Below are 19,260 nucleotides of genomic sequence, written 5' to 3'. Positions count from 1 at the left end.
GCAGGTACAGAACGGTGGTGGATTGAGAGTAGATCTAACGGTGATCAACGGATTCCCGTAGAACTTTCATGTCTGTGCACGCTTTGTTCACACGATGCATCAAAGCTGAGGGAAGAATGGGAGAGACGGAGATATGTATGTAGCTGCTCCAAGCCGTGCAAAGCTGTGCAAAATTGAGGCTGTATGCGTAAAGTGAGACTGTTAGCATTACACGTACACATGATGCCGTTAATCCGATGCATCGTGTAAAACCACCACCACCAGAGCTGCGGAGCCGGTGCAACGCGTTGCAGCGCAGCGCGAGAGCAAAGGCACGAGAGAGTGCGCTTAGGGCATGAGAGCGAGAGCGAGCCCGCCATGTCCGCTGCATAAAGCAACTATATATATGTACATATGTATGTATATATTTATAGTTGCTTCATTGTCCGCTGTGAGCAACAGTTCGCTGCTCTCTCTGCTAGCAGCGCTGCTGCCAGCAATCAAATTCTGTTTAAATGCATAAACTGCCAAAGTTGATTTATAAATAATAATAAATGACAACCCATTATTTATCGATTCAATAAATGATTTTTTAATGAATTTAATTTTATTTATGTAGATGCCACGTGGTAGATCCTACGTGTAAATGTTATGATGCTTAAAAGCTAAATGGCCACTTCTATGTACAAATGAAAGTAGTATTAACTAATTCTACTTAATGGGTGGTAAGTATCTCGTTGTGGACTGTACAAATAGGAGATTCGCTGGAATCGAATGAAAGGAAATACAAACTTAAAGCCTCTTTTAAAACATAAAATAAATAAATAAGAATGAGAATGGAAACGGTAAGTTCAACTGGGGTAAATAAGCGAAATAAATAAAATAAAATAAAATCAGATGGTGGATTTGAAAATGCAGTCACTGGCAATGAAAGTTCCAAGATAAGTTTGAGTTGAGATATACAAAAAAGCTAATCCTAGGCTAAGGCTAACTTATATGGCAGTGATAGGCTATAAAACTCGTTATTGATCACAATACATTTGGAAAAAGTTTTGGTGTGTCGTCAACCAGGAACCAGAAACGCCCCGGACGGCGGCCGGACAGTTCTTTCAGCTATCATCGCTGGACACGAGGCACTCGCTGAGCAGGACATTGCGCAGATCGTCCATATCGATCCAGTCACGCTTCTCGTTGCGTATGGACACATTGCGGATGCAGCCCTTGAAGTTCTCCCTAGACAGCAGCGAGCCGCTGGGCGCCACTTCTACAAAAAATGAGAGATGTCAGTCAGTCTTTTTGCTTGAATTTCCTTTAACGTTGAGGCATACCTGGCAGCCCGCCTATGTAGAGGGGTGAACGGGTTTGCACTTTGCCCGCGTTCCGTTGGTTTCCAGCACTGATGACGGCTGGCAGTTGATCGATTCGCAGCACAATCTGCTCGCCATCGTAGAGAGCCGAAATATTATGCCACTTGTTGTCGCACAGGGCATACTTCCCAGGCAACGACGACTCCAGACGCAGCGGCATTCCATCTCCCAGATCGCAGGAGAAAACGATCTGCCAAATGATAAAGAGAATTAAATCACAGATCACAGAAAACTGATTTTCTCCTACATTGCCGTTGTGCAGCTCCAACGAGAGGGCTGGGAATCCACTCGGCTCGGACACACTCAGCAATATTCCCGATAATTCCGAGGTGCGAAATTCCGTTTCCAGATCAAGATATTTTCCCACATGAAAGTTTTTCTCTGGAAAATATTAAACATTACAGACATCTTTTGCTTGAAGTACATTGAGAGACTCACTGTAGATGGCGTAGGCATCGCCTGGGAAGTAGCTGCCTCTTTCGACAGTGGGAAAACATTGTCCCACATTCGAGTGCTTGCCGGGACGTGCCAGATCCTGGGTGCTATTGTTGATGGTCACGCGTCGCAGGCAGCCCTTGAAGGGCTCCAGTCGCATGTAGAGCTCCGATGCCACCTTGACTGGGGCCTGGGGCAGGCCGCCGACCAGCAGCAGCTGCGAGGCGCCAATCTTCTTCGGCAGCTTCATCTGGGCGGATGTCTTCTGGTCCGTTCGGCCAATCTCCACCGACATGGTGACCTTGCGCTCATGACAGCTAACAGTCACCCGATGCCACTCGCCATCGTTCAGCTTCGCGGTGAGCTGGAGCTCCTCGCGTCGACGACCGCGCACAATCAGGAGCAGCTGTCCGTCTTTGAGGAGGAGCACCACATAGTGCTTTGGCTTCTCCTTGCTGCCGGGCGAAAGGTAGAGCATGCCATTGGGATAGAAGGAGCGAAAGTCGAAGCTCAGGCGGAAGTTGCGCTGCCAGAAGTGACGCTCGGGCAGCTTCAGCTGCGAGTAGCTGTAGATCTCGTCGCCGAACTTGAAGGCGTTCGGCTCATAGGAGTAGCTGCCGATCTGCAAGAAAGAGTCCCGATTAGTCCCAGTGCACGCTTAATCTATCGAGGAACTCAACTCACCCCGACGACTTTGTGTTAGTTTCTGAGCTTTAAGCGTAGCGATCTCCCAGAGAGCACTCGGTGGGGTTTGGGTTAAGAATTAAAGACTTTGCCATGAATTTTGCTCGTTTTTGTTTTGGTTTTTTGATATAAAAAATATGTTTTATTTGAAACGTGATTTAAACAAAATGTGATAACAATCAAATGTCCGTGTGTTGTGGTTAAGCAAAGGTTAATTGAATGATACACTTATGATGAAATTGAAAGCAAAAAACGTACACAAAGCGTTGATATGAGTGATGTGAAACTTAGCGACTAGACTGAGCTTAACGTTTAGCAAAAAAGTCATATGAAATATTTACAAAATATAATATGTTGATATGTATAAAAGATGATTGATTATTAACTATGATTATGGCTGATTCTTTTTCTGGCAAATTGTTATGCTTGAACCAATCTTTTTCGTACTTAAAGCTAGCCAAGTTGTCCAACACCACCAGAACATGAAGTGGAACAACTTTCACGCCAAGACTGGGGTTATATGTAATGCAACTTTGATGATAATTTGGTTATTTTAATCCACATGTAGACCACATAGAAGTAGCTTTTGTTTGGTTAGCTTTTTGTTTTGTGTTTAGGCGAAATTAGTATACAAATGAGCTTTCGCGAAGCGCAGCGCTTGAAGCTTTTAGCGTAGCAGCTTTTGACATAATTGCTTAGCAACTAAAATCCTATAAGAACAAAGAGAAACGTTTTGAGTTTAAGATAGAGTTAGGCAGCCACAAATGTACATGCAGGGTCCAATCTCCTCCCCGAATCCCATACCCAAAAGCCACAAAAGATAAGGAAAAAACAGCGCCTTAGCAACTCACCCGCTTGCAGCCCTCCGGCGAGGCTGTGAAACTCTTTCCGATCATCGGTTCCGTCTTCAGAAACACATCGTAGAGTCCACCCTTGAGACTGCCCATCAGCGGACCATTGCGTCCGATTTGAACATTCGAAAAGGTCAACGCATCGTTGAAGTTCACTGTCCGATTGTTGAACACAACATCCCGAATGGCGCCTTCCAGATTGACGAAGGTGGGCGCCAGCGGCGTGAAGCTTTCATGCGGCGGAGCTCCGCCGATGTAGAGGCCGCCCGCCTCACGGGGCAGACTTATGACCGTTGGGCTGCCGCTCAGGCTGCGTACATCTTGCAGCTCATCGTCCACCATCAGCTCCAGCTTGCGACCCGTTTTTATCAGGTTTATGACGTGCAGTTCGCCATCGTTTAGCTGACTGATGTTGGAGGACATCTTGACAAAGCTGCGGCCAGAGTTGAGCCACACGTGCAGCTGGCCATCCACCAGGCTCATTGAATAGTTGCCCTTGATGTCCTTGTCATCGTAGTCGACAAGCACCTCGGGCGGATAGGCGGCCAGCAGCAAGAGACAGTCGGGTTGCAGGGTGCGGAAGACCAGCGCAGTGTTCGAGCGCTTTCTGAGCGACTGGGATGGCAGCTCCAGATACCCATTGCCCGAGAAACCAGCCCTGAAATGAAGGGATCATATTAGAACACACAATTTCCAAGTGTTCCAAGTTCTTTACTCACTTTGTAATCATGTCCTTGCAGGAGGGCTCTACGCCAAAGTAGCTGGAGCTCTCCAGGGGATCGTACGTCTCGCCGTTCACCTGAACATCCGTCATGCAGCCCAGGAAGGGATTATCAGCGCCCGGAGCTTTGGTCGTGCCCGATGTGAATCCCGGCGGCACTCCACCCAAATAGTAAACAGCCTTGGACAAATCTGGCAGCAGTTGTGCATTCACAGGCAGTGTGGGTGCCCCGGAGATGGGACGATCGTTGTTCACACGCAGCATGCCGTTCTCTGTGCTCCGCTTGGCCGAGAACTCGCGGGCGGCCTCGATTTTGATCCACTGACCCACATTGTACTTTTTGGTGGTGTTGATCTCCAGCTTGGACTCGTCGCCGTAGTCAATGCGGAACATGATGCGGCCACGGCTCAATGTTACCGACACCGAGCGGTTCTAGGGAAATAACAAAAAAAAAAAGAAGGATCATTTGGTGCTGCGATGTGAATTGATGTAATTATGGTTACTTACATTCTTGTCATCAACCGCCAGGAAGAGCAACGCATTCTCGTCCAGCGTACGGAAGGTCATCTGCACAGAGAAAAGATTTTTACGATATGGCCGTGGACGGGTCTTCATCAGCTGGGCATAGCCGAGTCCATTGAAGTGCCGCGCCGTCGATGAGGCGGAGGATTCGCGTGCGCCGATCATGGAGCCACCGCAACGCCCCTCGCTGTCCACAAAGTTCCACAGGCCCAGCGGCTTGTTGTCCACCTCCACCTGGTGCACGACCACATTGAGGCCAGGCGTCAGCTGCAAATCCCTCGAAGCGAAGCCACCCAGGGATATGCGATCGTTTCGCGACTGATAGATGCGCGTGTGCTCGGTGTCGGTGGAGCCCGTGATGGTCACCGGATTGCTGGGTGTCAGCTCGCCATAGTTATTCATTCGTCGCACCACCAAGCTGCCCAGATTGAGCGTTCGATTGGCCTCCACATGGTACCAGGCATCGTCGTACTTGGGATCGCGCGTCTGCACCACCATGGGATGGGTGACGGTGGCCGTGGTGCCACCCAGATTCCACACAAGACGCACACGGCGCTTGTACAACTCCAGCGTGATGTGGCGACCCTCACTGCCTTCCACTTGGATCAGCGGGGAGCTCTCAATGTGGTTGGCCAATGCGAAGCTGAGACGCAAATTGTTGGAGGTGCTCAGACCATAAGACGCCGGCAGATAAGAGCGAATGCACTTGGGACCCAAAGACTCCAATGATACATCGATCTGTAAAGGAAATGAACAAGATTTTATAAGGGTTCCCATTCCTTCCCTTAGTTATGCCAACTCACCGCTTGTGCTGCATGCCTGGCCTTGGCTATCTGATCCCTGAGCTGCTGCAGCTGCTTGGCCATGCTGCTGTTCCACGCCTCGAACACTTGCTGCTCCTTGGATGCCTGCTGCTCCAGGTAGCTGAGCGACACGTTGGCCAGTCGCAGATTGGTCTTGGTTAGGGATATATTTTCCTGTGCCATTCCCAGCTTGATGTCCCAGTCGGGCTCCAGCTTGGTGAAGGATTTGCGCATGTTCTGAATGGACTCCTGCATCTCCTTGGCCTTGCGCAGTTCGGCGCGCATCTGCTCGCCGGTTCTGCGTGCCAGATCCAGGCTCTCCTTGGCATGACGACGAGCCGAACTGTCCGTGAGGGTCTGCAGCTGGCCAGAGATGTTGTTGGTGCGCAGCCCAGACTCGAAGATGGTCGCCTTGATGCCCTCCACCTGCTCCTGCTGCTGGTGCAACTTCTCCTTGAGCACATTGGACTTGTGCATCTGCTTGAGGGCCTCCTGCTGCAGCTGCCTGGAGCGGTGCAGCGAGTGCTTGGCCCGCTCAATCATGGAGCTGCCATCGCTGGGATAAAGCGTTCGCTGAGCATCGTAGACCCGCTCCTTGGCCAGCATCGAGCCCTGACGTGCATCGTTGATCGCCTTCGTTATGTTGCTGTGCGCCGAGCTGGCCAGCATGGCAATGCGTGCCCCATTCCTCGTGGGCTGGAACTGCCGTGCATACTCGTTCGATCTCTCCAGCAGACGATCCGCGTGCTTCTCCGCCTTGGGCAGCCAGTGTTTGCGCACCTCCCGCTGCTGCTCGAACGTGACGTCGAGCGTGGCATTGAGGAGCACAGCCGAACCGTCCAGCTGGTTGAGGTGTTCGCTCAGCAGAGACTGCCGCTCCAGAGTGAGCCTCGCCAGCACTTCACCCTGGTCCAGATAGCTCTGATTGAGATGCCGTCCAATGAGTTGGCCCAGCTCGTTCAGCTCCTGATGCGCCTCGGCCGTGTGGCCACTGAGATTGCGTACATGCTCCACAATGTCCTCCGCCTCGCCCTCCACCTCAAGGGTGCGATCGAGCTGCAGTCGCATGTCCACCACACGATGGTTGGTCTGGTTCAGATCTCGCCAGAGCATCTCCAGGCGTCCCCGCTCATCGAACGCTGCATCCGAGGCGTTGCCTGAGACATAGAAGTGCCGCCAGGCACACTCATTGGTGCTGCGTATGCCCTGAATGCCCTGATGATGCTCCTGAATAGCCTGCAGATAGAAACGGGCCTGTTTCAAAGCCGTCGGCAGACTGAGATGCTGTGCTCCCATGCCGTAGCTCCGCAAATCGTGCAGCGTCTGGAGTATCTCTGCCCGAACCAATCCCACATCGTGTTGCTGCACCAAAGCATCATCCTGCATGGCCTTGAGAGCAAACTGCCTCTTGCCAATCGTGGACAGCGCCTTGCGCGACTTGAACTTCATATTCTCAGCATGGGCATCCAGCTTGAGGACACTCGCCGTATCATAGTCCTGCAGCAGCTGCCGCGCCTGGCTAAAGTCCTGCTGCCGCCCACGCCAAGTGTCGTAGCCGCGCTCGTACTCAGACAACTTGAGATAGGGAGCCGGTATTCCCGTCAGATCCATGTTGTGCAGGCCGCGACGCAGCTTATGGCCCACCAGCTCAACATAGTCGAGGAGCAAGAGCGTGCAATTGTCGCAAACTGTGGGGAAATGTTGAAATTTAACGATAAACAAGGAAGGAAGCCAGACTAGACTCACCTTTGCATCCATTCTCCACCACATGATGCCGTTCCGCCAGACATTTGCTGCACTTGAGGCCCGTGACACCCTCACGGCAATAGCACTGACCCGTCTCCGAGTCACAGCCCTCGGCTCGGATTCCGTCCGCATTACAATTGCAGGCCTGGCAGCTGCTATTGGGATACATTGTGGGATTGCCAAAGTAGCCGGGATGGCAGCGCTCGCACAATCTGCCCGTGTAGCCGGGCTTGCAGACGCAACTCACTTCCCCGTCCCAGACATTGCAGCCGCGGGCAAAGTTGCGATTGGTTTCGGGGCAGGGGCAGGCCTGGCAGCCGTGCGGGGAGTTGGGATCGCCATAGAAGCCCTCGGCACATTGCTGGCAATGATCTCCGCCACTGTTTGCGCGACAGTTCTATGTTTCGATAGTTATTAGATATTGGTTCAAAATCAATTTGTATTTTGCCTTTCTTTTACCTGACAGACGCCCGTCTCTTTGTCACAATCGGTGCTGCGTCCATTGCAATGGCAGGGAGCTGCACGTCCAATTAGATCCTCAATGAAGACGCTGTCCACATCACTGGTGTTGCGCCAACGATAGAAGGAGCGCCCAGGGTCCTGGCAGGACAAACCATCAAAGCGCTTGGGGCACTTGCAACGCTCCACACCCTTGGCTATGAGGTTGGTGGAGCCCTCCACATAGATGGCCGCATCCATGTGCACATTCTGAAGGCTAAGACCAAAAGAGAGAAGAACTAGAGACGTTTCCCCAAGGGAGACTGTGGCGCAGGACTTACACAACTTCCTGGAAATCTGCAAAGGCGAAGGCGCGTATGAAAATGTGGCGAATATTTTGGAGCGCTGCCATGAGGGTTCCCCGATCGACGGCCTGATTATTGTGATGATATTTCCACAGGGACTCGTGGAGCGGCACGCGATGTGTCACATTCAGAGAGTACTCGAACTCCTCGTACTCATAGAAGTCCAACAGCAGCTTCGAGTGGGCATGGAGCTGAACCAGCGGATACTGGGAGAGGACCTTGCGCTCCAGTGGCGTGTGAGCGCCTTCGGTTATTAAAGAAAAGTACAGATAGCCACCATAGCTGCTGGTGCGATCCCCGTAGAACTGTGGAGGCAGCTGGAAGTACAGCGGATGGTAGAACTGTCCGTAGGCACCGATGGACACATTGCCTGTCGATCGCGGCACCAGACTCAGGTCGTTCATGCGCTGAATTTCCGCATCCTCGCGATGGAAGACGGTGCCCTCCATCTGGACCACCACAATGTACTCGTACTCCCCGCTCGGCACGTGCTGGGGACGTATCTGCTGGACACTGAGGTTCCGTGACTCGGGCATGCGAATGTGGCCCCAGGACAACTCGCTCTGCTGGCACTCACCGGAGCGACCAAAGCAGAAGCAACGCGTGCATCCCTCTGGGTTGAGGGCGGACAGCCCGAAGGTGCTCTGCATGCAGGTGTCGCACTTGAGACCCACCACGAGACTCTTGCACGGACACTGGCCATTCGAGTCGCAGGCAATCAAGCCATCCGAGCGCGTGAAGGAACCGTCCGCATCGCAGCCGCAGCGCCTGCACTCCGGATAGCCAAAGTAGCCCGCGGCGCAGGAGTCGCAGCTTCTGCCCGCATATCCCTCGCGGCACTGGCACTGCCCGTCTGCTGGAGCACACAGCTGGCCAATGGAGCCAATGTGATCACACTCGCACTCCCGACAGCCCAGACGCGCCTGCCAGCCCCACGTGCCGGGCACACACTGCCCACAGCCCAGTCCGCGGGTGAACTTGGGGCAAATGCAGCGTCCGTTGTGTGAGTCGCACACCTGACCCTCCGCCGTGCACGCCGAGCAACGCTGGCAGCCCTCGGTGCTGAAGCCGAAGAAGCCTTCGGTGCACTCATTGCAGTGCTGGCCACCCACTCCGATCTTGCAGTCGCACTGACCCGTCCACGGATTGCACTCGTCGCCACGGGATCCGTGCGGGTCGCAGTGGCAGTCGTGGCATCCGACGCCTTGCGTGAGATTCCAGTGGCCCGCACGGCACTTGTCGCAGCGTCTGCCCGTCACATTGGCCAGACAGGCGCATTGTCCTGAACGCTTATCACAGGCTGCGGACAGGGAACCCACGCTGCTGCAGTGGCACTCTGAAAAGAGAGGAGAGAGAGGAAAGATATCATTATACAGAACAGATCTAGGACGCAAGGAAAGGCTTTACTGCCAGCTGCTGCCCAAGGTACGAATCAGGTTCAATAAATCCAATTTCTCGAGCTTTCCCCTTCTTGGGTTACTGGGCCACAAGCACCAGCATTGTCAGTGGCAGTGGCAGCCAACTAACTGCACCTAAACAGCAAACCAACCGCTGCCCCAGACCAACCAGACGACCCACCAACCCGCAGGCCGCAGTCATCCAGCCAACTGGCTGGTTTGTGGGTTGCGCGTAGGCAGCACCTCGATGCCCGCCCACATACTCGTATGCATAGAGTTTCCTATTTGGGCGACAAACGACAAATGCGACGACGTCGCAAGCGGACCATGGACGATGGACACCGAAAAAAAAACTAACTGTGGGAGACAGACAAGTCTCCACTCTCGTATGTGGCCAAGGAGGAGGCACACACGAAAATAAATTCATTCATAAATCCGGTAAAACCAACGCAAAGCGCAAAAGAAAAGAGAAATATATAAATATACGAGTATAGAAAATGTTCAAAATTGATTGCACGATCCATAAAAAAGAGTCTGAAAAATAGGCGAAAAATGCATAACAAATTCGCAGAGAGTTTGGAATTGAAAGGTAACGAAGTTTGAATGTTCTTTGATTAGTTTTGGGCTTATTTATGGTTATAGAAAGATCAAAATAAATTATGAAATGAAAAAAGTATAATAAACACAATAAATGCAAGATGTAAATTAAGTTTAAAGTGTTTGAAATGCTCTCTAAAAGTTTTCTTTGGCCATTCCAGGCAAGCCAAAAAACTCTCATCCATGTATAGAGTATGGCCAAATGGATGTACATATGAAATTATGAACAAGCATAGCACGCGACACGATGGGAGAGGTGATAGTGGTTCCACTTCGTTCCACGATGGGGAGCATGGTGGGGGGAAGGAAGCTGCGCCTCAAGGCACTTGGCATGTTGCAGGGACCGGGACAAGACTTGCTACGACAGCAGCACACAGCTGTCAAGTGGTTGTCGGCATTCGAAGATTTGCATTTTCATGAATGAACGAATCGGTGGAGAAAGGCTACAACTTCTTCAGACAAACGTTCCACCAATACTAAAAAAAGTTCAATCACCGACGCCATTCAGTTGTTGAGCATCTGAGCAAATGATGTAATTAAAGCGTACAATGAGAATCACGACTCTTCGCCCATCGTATCCTATCCTATCCCATGGTAGATGTTAGCTGTAGCTGGTGCTTTGCTTGGAAAAGCGTTTGTCATGCAACACAGTTTGGGAGTCACTCGGAGTACACCCACGGTCAACAGTCTGATGCGTGGGCATGGCTCTACCAATTTTTGTTTTATTGACAATTCCGTTTTGTTTGATTTTTTATTAATGAGCACGTTTGTTTGTTTTCTGTTTTTCCGTTCCTTACTTTGACTCTTGCCTTCCGTCTGGTCCGTGGTCAGAGATCCCCTTGTGAGTGTACGTGTGGGCAGTCCTGAGTGTACTTCCGTTCGTCCAACGGTTCTTGTTTTGAATGTGCGTAAAACCTGAAGGTTTTCCTACATTTGCATGGGCGGAAATTGCCATTGATGGATTGCCTTTAGCCTTGTGGGCTGAATGGGCACTTAGATGTTAGGTTTCTGGATGAAAAGGAAGTCAATGAAGCTCCAAAAAGCAGTCGTAATGGCTGGCATGGTCAGCTCTGTTTGAATAATCAATCAAAATACCTCAAATTCTACATCTGTCATCAGTCTCAGTCTTGATGGTGGCCTTGGACCATGTCAACATGGCGTATACACAATGCTAGTGCCAAGAGTGAACCTGACTGACATTTCCAAGCGACCACAAACTCAAATGCAATGCAATAAATTAACAATAATTTACTAATAAATATTTCTGAAAAGCAAAACCCATTCATTGACAGTTTAATTGCACATTCGCCTGCGTTTGGCCAGCACCAAAGAATAGAAACAGAATAAAAACAGCAGCAGCGAATGGCAGAAATATGTTTGAATTCTGAGCTCACTTTAATTTGGAGCACGTGTAACATAACTTTTGTTACTATCGACATGACAAAATATTGATTAAATGATTTATGTTTTCGCTCACTGCGTACTCTCGGCCAACGCTGCGCATGCGCAATGCAGTTTGCCACGACAAAAATGCACCAACGCATGACAATCAATTATCGTAAATCTCGACTGAACAGGAGAAATACTTGTATGCCAAAAAGTAGAGATAAATAAACGTTGAAATACGTGGAATATCAGATACTCTGCAGCGGGTAAATTCTATATTTCTGGTTAGATATTAACTCCATACCAGCTAAAGGCAACAGCTAAAGCTGTCTGTCTCGCGTAGAGAATATGGAATAAATGTATACATTATAGTGGCGATTTTTGTTCGATTTTTCCACGAGTAATCAAGCGGCAATTAAGAGTCTGTAGGCAACTGCGATAACAATCTTGTGGCAACACGCTGGCTGACAGACGGCCTAAATGAATGAATCAATGGGTGAATGAGTAAGCGAGTAGGTGAGGGAATGAGTAAAAGAGTGAGGCTGAATTGAGTGATTGACTTTCTGGCCAACTGAACGGAATACATATATATGTACATATGTGCATAAAGTTGACATCCGAAATGTCTGAAATGATGAATACGACGAGCAGAACTCCAGTTGGTTCGGCAGCGTTTACTGTTGGCCATTGGCTCGTTAGCCGCCCACTCTTGACCCACATTTAAAGCCATTGAGGGGAGAGCAGGAGAGAGTGGGAGTGAGAGTGGGAGAGGACCACCCAGCTGAAATCTGTCTCCTAACAACCTCACGTAGCCAGCGTTCCAAATTTCGTTTTCCTCCTTTTTTCTTTCTGCCTTAGTTAATTAACCCGTTTGCATAAATTTCGGCGCGGCCGGCCACCAGCGGAAGAAACAGCTAAATCTTGAACCAGTTCCAGTTCGACGCGGCTGCTCCTCCGCCTGCTGTCGGGACGTTATTTATGCTTTCTTTGATCGAACCTGCCCCGGCACGTCATATCACTGGTAGTCGTAGTCGTAGTCGTGGTCGCGCTCCCCGGCCTGCACTCTGCATCTCAATTGTTTTCGTGCCCCTCGTAAATTAATCGACTATTAAGTTGGCCAGGAAATTGTGTCTGACTCCTCGCCGGCTACGTTCTGGCTCCTCCACTTACATACTCCACTCCTAATGGCGGGGAGTATTTGAGAAAATAATAGAAAAATTAATTATAGCATTTTGTTTGCTATAATAAATGGTTTCCCCAGTGTTTCGGTGTTGGTGTCGGTGTTGGATCAACGGCGCCCGATAAGTGGCGGCGTCTCTGAAAGTGGCCACATTAAGTCCGATCTTGTATGCAATTTATACATTTCAGTGCGGATTGAGTTGAGTTGGCCTGATGAGGAAATCGTGTGGCAGATTTACAGCTGGGAGCGTCTGATTACAATGTTAAAAAAAATAGTAGAAAATTGAAACAGAATCAGGAAAAGATCCAATCTTGATAAAGAACTGTCAAATTGAATAAATCATCAACACAAAGCCCAAGTAGATAAACTGTGCTAGATATTGCATAGGTATAAATCTGTTTAAAACCATTTTCCTAAACTTACCTACACGCTACGTACCTCCCACACTTTTATTATCAATTCGCATCTAAACGACTCACGTAGGCAACATTAAAAGCCATACGAAATCATCCGAAACTACCGACAAAATGGAAAACATTTGAGAGATAAAAATAAAACCACTCAACCCAAACACTTGCAAAGTGTTAGCGCAAATAATTTGCCAACATTATGAACAGAAGACTCTTCGAATGATGTGCCGAAAGCAGATTTGAGTCTCAGACTTAAAAACGAATGTGCATAAATTTTGCACGCACAAAACTGTCAACAGAAAATTACAAGAAATATGAGAGAAACAAGAAAAAGGAACACAAATGCTGTATACACTAAAGTTGCCTTGAGAGACATATAAACTTTATAACACACAATCATTGAGAGATCAATCGTATTTTATGTACTTTAAAAGCGATCGTTAATCGTTGCAATATTATCGAACAAAAATTGCAGTACCCTCTATCAGGGTATTACAAAATGCCGCCAACGCTTCACACAAAAAAAAAGCCAACCTTAGTGCTTGAAATGGGGTGCGCCTGAAATTTGGCACGGAGATCGTTTTCCTAGCCATGCGAATGTGACATTTACAAAATGTTTTTCATATTTTTCATATTTTCTTAGCAAGCAATCCAATCTATTTGGTCTGGGCCATGTAATTTATGTTTCCTGCCGCTGCGAAAAATGTTTCCATTTGAACGTACAATATTTTCGTGGCCCGCTCATTAGTCAATGACAGGCAGAAAAGAGCGCGAAGTATTTTTGGCACATTTAAATGCAAATTAATGTGCCATTCATTAACGCCGGCTCCAATCCATCATACAGTTTGACAAGAATTGGAAAAGGTCATAGCGCCTGCACTGCGGCTCGATTGCCAAACCGAATCCCCAGTCGCATGCGGGTAATACCAAAGTTTATGGCATGGAAAATTGTGCCCGCATCGGCAGAATCGAATTTGCATATGGGGATTAAGTATGTACGGGAGGCATTTTACGGCCACACTAGCCACTTGTCTTAAGACCTCACCATGGCCAAACCCCAAGAAAAACTGCATTTCCAGACGGCAGGTCTAAAAATAAAATGTCATGAAAAGTCCACGAGGAAAACTTAAACAAAAATACCCATTCATATGCTCGATGGCTCGCCTGTCGCTGGATATGGCCACATAAACTATATCATTTGGGATTTTGCCAGCAGAATTATGGGACCATAAGGATTAAGCCGTGAAGATGGATAAAAAAAAAGCCATTAAACATCAATGATTATGGTTTCCCGATTTCCCGGAGCTAGTTTTGCCCTCGCACATCGTAAATGAAGCAGGGAGGCCGGACCGGCTTCCACTGGTTGCATCTTTCTAACAACTTTCACACTACAGATGTGCGGCTGCAGCTTCTCACGTATTTAGCCAAACTATCTCCACATGCCATAAAAACGTCAAATTGAATTTTATTTCAATTAACAAAACCATTCGACCCCCACACCACGCTGATAGAAATAAAACCAGATACCCGTCCGTACATTCAATGAATTTGGCACGCTATCGAAAATTGTTTCGTTTTCCAGATTGCTTTTTTTTCTGCCGCCAGCAATTTCAATTTGGGCGACCGAAAACTATTCCCACCGACTGTGGTGGGAGGTAGTCTGAGGTAGGAGGTACTTCAGTGCGGCTTAAATATTTGATAGCCGCGGCTTTTAAAATTGGAAATACATGTCGCTAATAAAGATAAGGATTGAGCGGGACCACTGTCCACTGTCCCTCCCTCGGACAGTGGTCCGCCCCTGCGAGGGTGTTTCAGATGCGGGCCTTAAAAGTTAATTAAAAATGGCCAAAAGTGCGGCCCCGTTGTAATTAAAACTCAACTGCAATTAGGCAAAAACACATTAACGTGACTGCATACACTTCTTTGGCTTACTGGCTTCCGAAGTAGGTGGCAACCTCTTTGTTAAAGTTGTGTAATTAAAAATTGTTTGCTCTTTTCGTTAGAATATTCAAAAAATTCAATTTATTTGATTGCAAGCTAAAGTGGGAGGTGTTTACGTGAAAACGCTGAGAGTTTTAACGATGCGCAGGAAGCAAAATATGAACTTTGGAGTCAAGGGTCGAAGTTTGGGACTTTCGACTTAAATTTTAGAGACAATACTAATGGCTGTACAATCGGTTTGGAATTTCTCACATATCCACAGATGTTTACATGAAATTATAAAATATGAAATCAGCTTAAATCGGAAGAATGTTGGGCATATCTACACATACACACTTAAGTGATCGATCTTGGAAACGATTTATTTTCTATCAGCGAACTTTTAATTGTAGTTCTATATAACGATTTTCTGTCAGAGATTTTTCTTATGCTCGTGTCAAAATTCCATTTGATTGGTTGGCGAAGATTAATTGTTAGACGTATAGTGTTTGCGATGATTCCGTTTTATAAAAATAGATCAATAAATATGCACAAATAATACTCTAACTGATTGATCGACACACGCATAGTATTTGGTCTTCAGTGCGTCATAAGCTATTGGAGAGCAGTTGGGCAATGGCAATGGGCAAAAAGTATAACCTATACAGTTTAAGACCTTTGCCTTTGTTAAAAATATGAATTTCAAGGGTGTTTAATCGGCTCATAGAAACCCACTTTGTATCATTTGGCTTACTGTTCATATTTTGACATCATATGTCATGTAATAGTAACTGGCCTCAGTTTATGGTCGGTTTCGGTGTTGGTGTTGATGCTGATGTTGACGTTGGATGTTGTATTTGCCGGCCTATGGAGAGAAACACACATTACCTACACCCATGGGACACTCCCACATCGAGTGTTCACCATCGCAGAGGCTGTCGCTGTGGCTGTGTCTGACATACAGGTAACTTTTTTGCATGTCTCGGGTGTGCGAGCCGGCCGCCCCAGACAGCCCGGCAACGGCAACGGCAACCCAGAGCCGTGTCTCCGTTCGATCCAATCTGGAGACCCACAGACGTGACACACCCATTGCCAAGAGCTGCGCTCGGAGCAGGAGCAGGAGCAGGAGCAGAAGGAGGCAAAGGCGAGGCGACGGAGCAGGCAAGCGATCTCGACCAAGTGACAGGAAATGCAATTTGAGTGCGCTAAACTTTTGACTGCGTTTAGCTTTTGATAGGCGAAAGTACACGAGTCTCTCTGTACACACATGAGTATTGGGTTCTCTATTTTGGTGGGTGTTGCCCCTCAGTGGGCGTAATCCAAGTGAAATATCTTTGATTTTAATTGGAATTGCTTAATTAAGCGGGAAAAATAGTTTCGAGACATTAATGGCCACATATTTTGTGGGGGACATAAGGTGACTGGGGATAAGACACTGATGAAATTAATTTGGAGCTGAGTCAATCACAAAATCCTGCTACTAATTGGAGCTTGAAATTTGTTTGAGTACGAGAATTTGCTCATTCAATACAATTTTGTGATTTCTATTGCCTCTGAATGACCCACTGTCGGGTTGCCCAGCATTATATTCCCCCTTAAAGCCCACCCATTTAATAGCGGTGCAGAGTGGAGTCACACTAATTGTTTTTGTTTCAACTGCTGCCCACTGTACCTAATCATATGTACATATGTACATGCAATCGTTCTTTCGTCTCTTTATGACGCGAATTTCTTGCTCTCCTCTGCTCTCTTTATCGATTTATCTTACTCTCAATCGCTCTCTCGCGCTCTAGTCGCAGCATCGCTATGGGCAGTGCCTCTCTTTCACCTTCCTTATCGCTTTCTCGATCTTTCGCTCTCGCTTGCATTAGGGCGCAGGCCTCCCTATTCTAGCGTCGCATATGTACATATGTATGTATGTACATACATACATACTTACACACATAGGAATTTGTTCGGTCAATTGCTGACATACGAATCGCGGTCTTTATATGCTTGAATCGCGCCTCTGCTTCACCTTCCTTATCGCTTTGTCGATCAGTAACCTGTCATTCTGTAATGCTAATAAGCAGCTTTAAAAAACGTTTAAAAGCTTAACAACCTCTCTATGGCTTAAACTGGGCCTCACTTGATTATTTTCTCAAATAATTGTTCAATCTAAAAGAAGTCGGCATCTTAAATATTGCACAGAAACCCATATGAACCGAAAAAAACTTCGAGGCACCTTTCGCTCCATTTCGATATTTTCGCAAGCCGCCAGTCCCCCTTCCGGCAGCCCTTTCAGTCCTCCAGTCTACCCTCACACCACCATCAGGCAGTTCCCACTCGTCCCAATCCGCAGAGTTAAGCACATGTTACGTGTATGCTCGTATGTGTATGCCAACGTCGCGGCGGGAAAAAGTTGCCGTTTCATTTAAACTGCCGCTTCGTTGTTTACGCATCGGCACAAACAACAGGCACAGACGCGCACAAATATACAGACACAGATGCAGAGACAGCTACGGACACAGAGACAGACACGGCAACGCCAGCAAAATCATTTGAAGTGCATAGATCAAAGTGACCGAGGAGGCGCCAGGGCAAGGGTGTTGTTATTATTGGATTTCTCTGTTTGTTGCTGACTTCGCTCTGGTCCCCAGGGGCAGGCGGGGTCCACCCGATCGTCTCTGACCTCAGACAACCTGGCACACGTTGTGGGGGCTCTCTTTGCTGGGATGGAAAATATGAAAATATGAAAACGTGACTCTGAGAGGAAGAATACGGAGACGGAGAAGGAATACTTTACGGGCACATTCCTGAACCAGTTGAACCCCTGAAACTAAACCATATTATCTCTGGGGAACGGGAACCATGCATGGTAGATATCCCCCTTCACCCGATAGATTAAAAAGTGAAATTTCCATGTGTCATATTATCAATTTTCTCTCTGATTAACCTCAATCCCCGTTCGAGACCACAAATGATTGGTGCTAGGGTTTCGTGTTTCCGGTCGTAGGCCCTCACATTTTTTATTCGCTTTTAATTGGAAATGGATTTATTGTGTTTTCCATTTCTTTTGTCCACAAGCTTGACATTTATTTCACATTTTACGCAATAAATCACTCAACAATGTGTTGAATTTTTCATTTTTCTGTTGTTGCAACAGGCTTCAGCAACACCTTCAAAAATGCCTGCAAAGATATTTATGATAGTGTTTGCCGTTGCAAAATTAATGCTTAATTTAAGCGTCAGAAAAATAATTTGCCTGCATTTTTTGGCTCTCCGCACTGCCAAGCCAGGGAGGCCCCGAAACGGGTTCCACATAATCAGATTTAATGAAAATTGAATAATAAATATTATCAGGCGAGCAGGCGAGAAGAAAAAGATTGCTGAAAATTGCCGCAATATTTTGGCTTAATGGTTTCTAACACCCAGAAGCTGGCCATCAAAAATACCCGGCAAACTCTTGGGAAATTACAATTTTCGTTTGAGATATACGAGTAGATAGATGCCAGCAGATAAACAGTATCTTCGATTGGAGGTATTTAAGCAATTCATAAATTGGGTATACATACAACAAAATTCCTGTTGTTGTAGGAGGAGGCTCCGACTTAAAAGGCAGTAACGTAATCCTCAAACCAAATGCCACAGGCAGACAAACGTCTTTTACCCATAAGTTTCAACAGTCGATTTCTGCTAACCCTTACAGTTTGTGAGCCACTGCAGATTACTGTCAAACTGGAGTCTGACAGTTGCATTTGTCACTCGGCTCGTTTGTTTGCTTGTTTGTTTATTCATTTGTTTGTTATGTGGCTTTGTTTGCCCGTCCATTTGCTCCGCTTATATCAAGTTTGCTACATTACGAGTATTTCTCTAGCTCTGGCTAAACCGCTTCCCGGCCTCCCATCAGAGGCTTTGTTTTTCCTGTTTTTTTTTTGGTCTGCGTTTTGTGTCTCTGTTTTCGTTTTTGTGATTTTCGGTTTTATGTGCAATTAGCGGGCGCATTGTTTGTTTGTTTTGGTGGCACGTTTCATTGTAATTAAAAAATCGCCGTTTTGCCAGAAACATGTTGTGCCTGCGCCCCGAGATTTGACTTGGTCTGTCCATGGCACTCGTACTCTTACACCCATATGGAACGCCATGTAGGTGTCTCCCCTGTCTTGCTGTCTCCATCTCTCTGTTTCTGTTTCTGTTGCAGAGATCGGAGACACTGGAAATGTCAATATTTGCCGCTGCTTAACCAGTCGATGAATTCGGTCTTGCTTTATGGCTGTTCGTTGCTCATGCCGTGCATTAATGTTTGTGGCAGCCCCAGCTCTATGGGATTTTCTTGTGGCTGCCTGCCACTGGGGGGGAGTCTGGGTGACTGGGTGTCTGGCCACAAAAAACCACTGACCTAAAGAAAATCTACTGTGGCAGTGTGGGTCGATGATCTTCGTTGTGTGGGGAGAGCACATACATGTGTACTTGTCTCTTAATT

At 47.6% G+C, this 19,260-nt stretch overlaps 1 protein-coding gene across 3 annotated transcripts in view; it reads right to left on the bottom strand.

Moving 5' to 3' along the window:
- Positions 1-597: 597 nt before the first annotated feature.
- LOC117902649 (laminin subunit alpha-1) overlaps positions 598-19,260 on the bottom strand; it is a 72,077-nt gene continuing 53,414 nt past the window's right edge. The window contains exons 5-15 of one of the 3 annotated variants that reach the window (XM_034814174.1): positions 7,888-9,247; positions 7,568-7,823; positions 7,109-7,505; positions 5,363-7,050; positions 4,545-5,297; positions 4,036-4,469; positions 3,317-3,974; positions 1,785-2,403; positions 1,594-1,727; positions 1,308-1,536; positions 598-1,243 (exon numbers count right to left, since the gene is read on the bottom strand). In XM_034814174.1, the coding sequence (XP_034670065.1) occupies positions 1,089-1,243; positions 1,308-1,536; positions 1,594-1,727; positions 1,785-2,403; positions 3,317-3,974; positions 4,036-4,469; positions 4,545-5,297; positions 5,363-7,050; positions 7,109-7,505; positions 7,568-7,823; positions 7,888-9,247 (6,683 nt within the window). In that variant the 3' untranslated portion in view covers positions 598-1,088. Of the gene's footprint in view, positions 1,244-1,307; positions 1,537-1,593; positions 1,728-1,784; positions 2,404-2,570; positions 3,176-3,316; positions 3,975-4,035; positions 4,470-4,544; positions 5,298-5,362; positions 7,051-7,108; positions 7,506-7,567; positions 7,824-7,887; positions 9,248-19,260 lie in introns of those variants that run through there. The other 2 variants (XM_034814176.1, XM_034814175.1) reach the window with 2 other exon arrangements.

The sequence above is a fragment of the Drosophila subobscura genome, chromosome U (assembly GCF_008121235.1).
Source record: "Drosophila subobscura isolate 14011-0131.10 chromosome U, UCBerk_Dsub_1.0, whole genome shotgun sequence".
NCBI classification, from domain to species: domain Eukaryota; kingdom Metazoa; phylum Arthropoda; class Insecta; order Diptera; family Drosophilidae; genus Drosophila; species Drosophila subobscura.
Note: the sequence above shows the minus strand (reverse complement) of the source record. Positions and strands in the feature narration are given on the sequence as shown.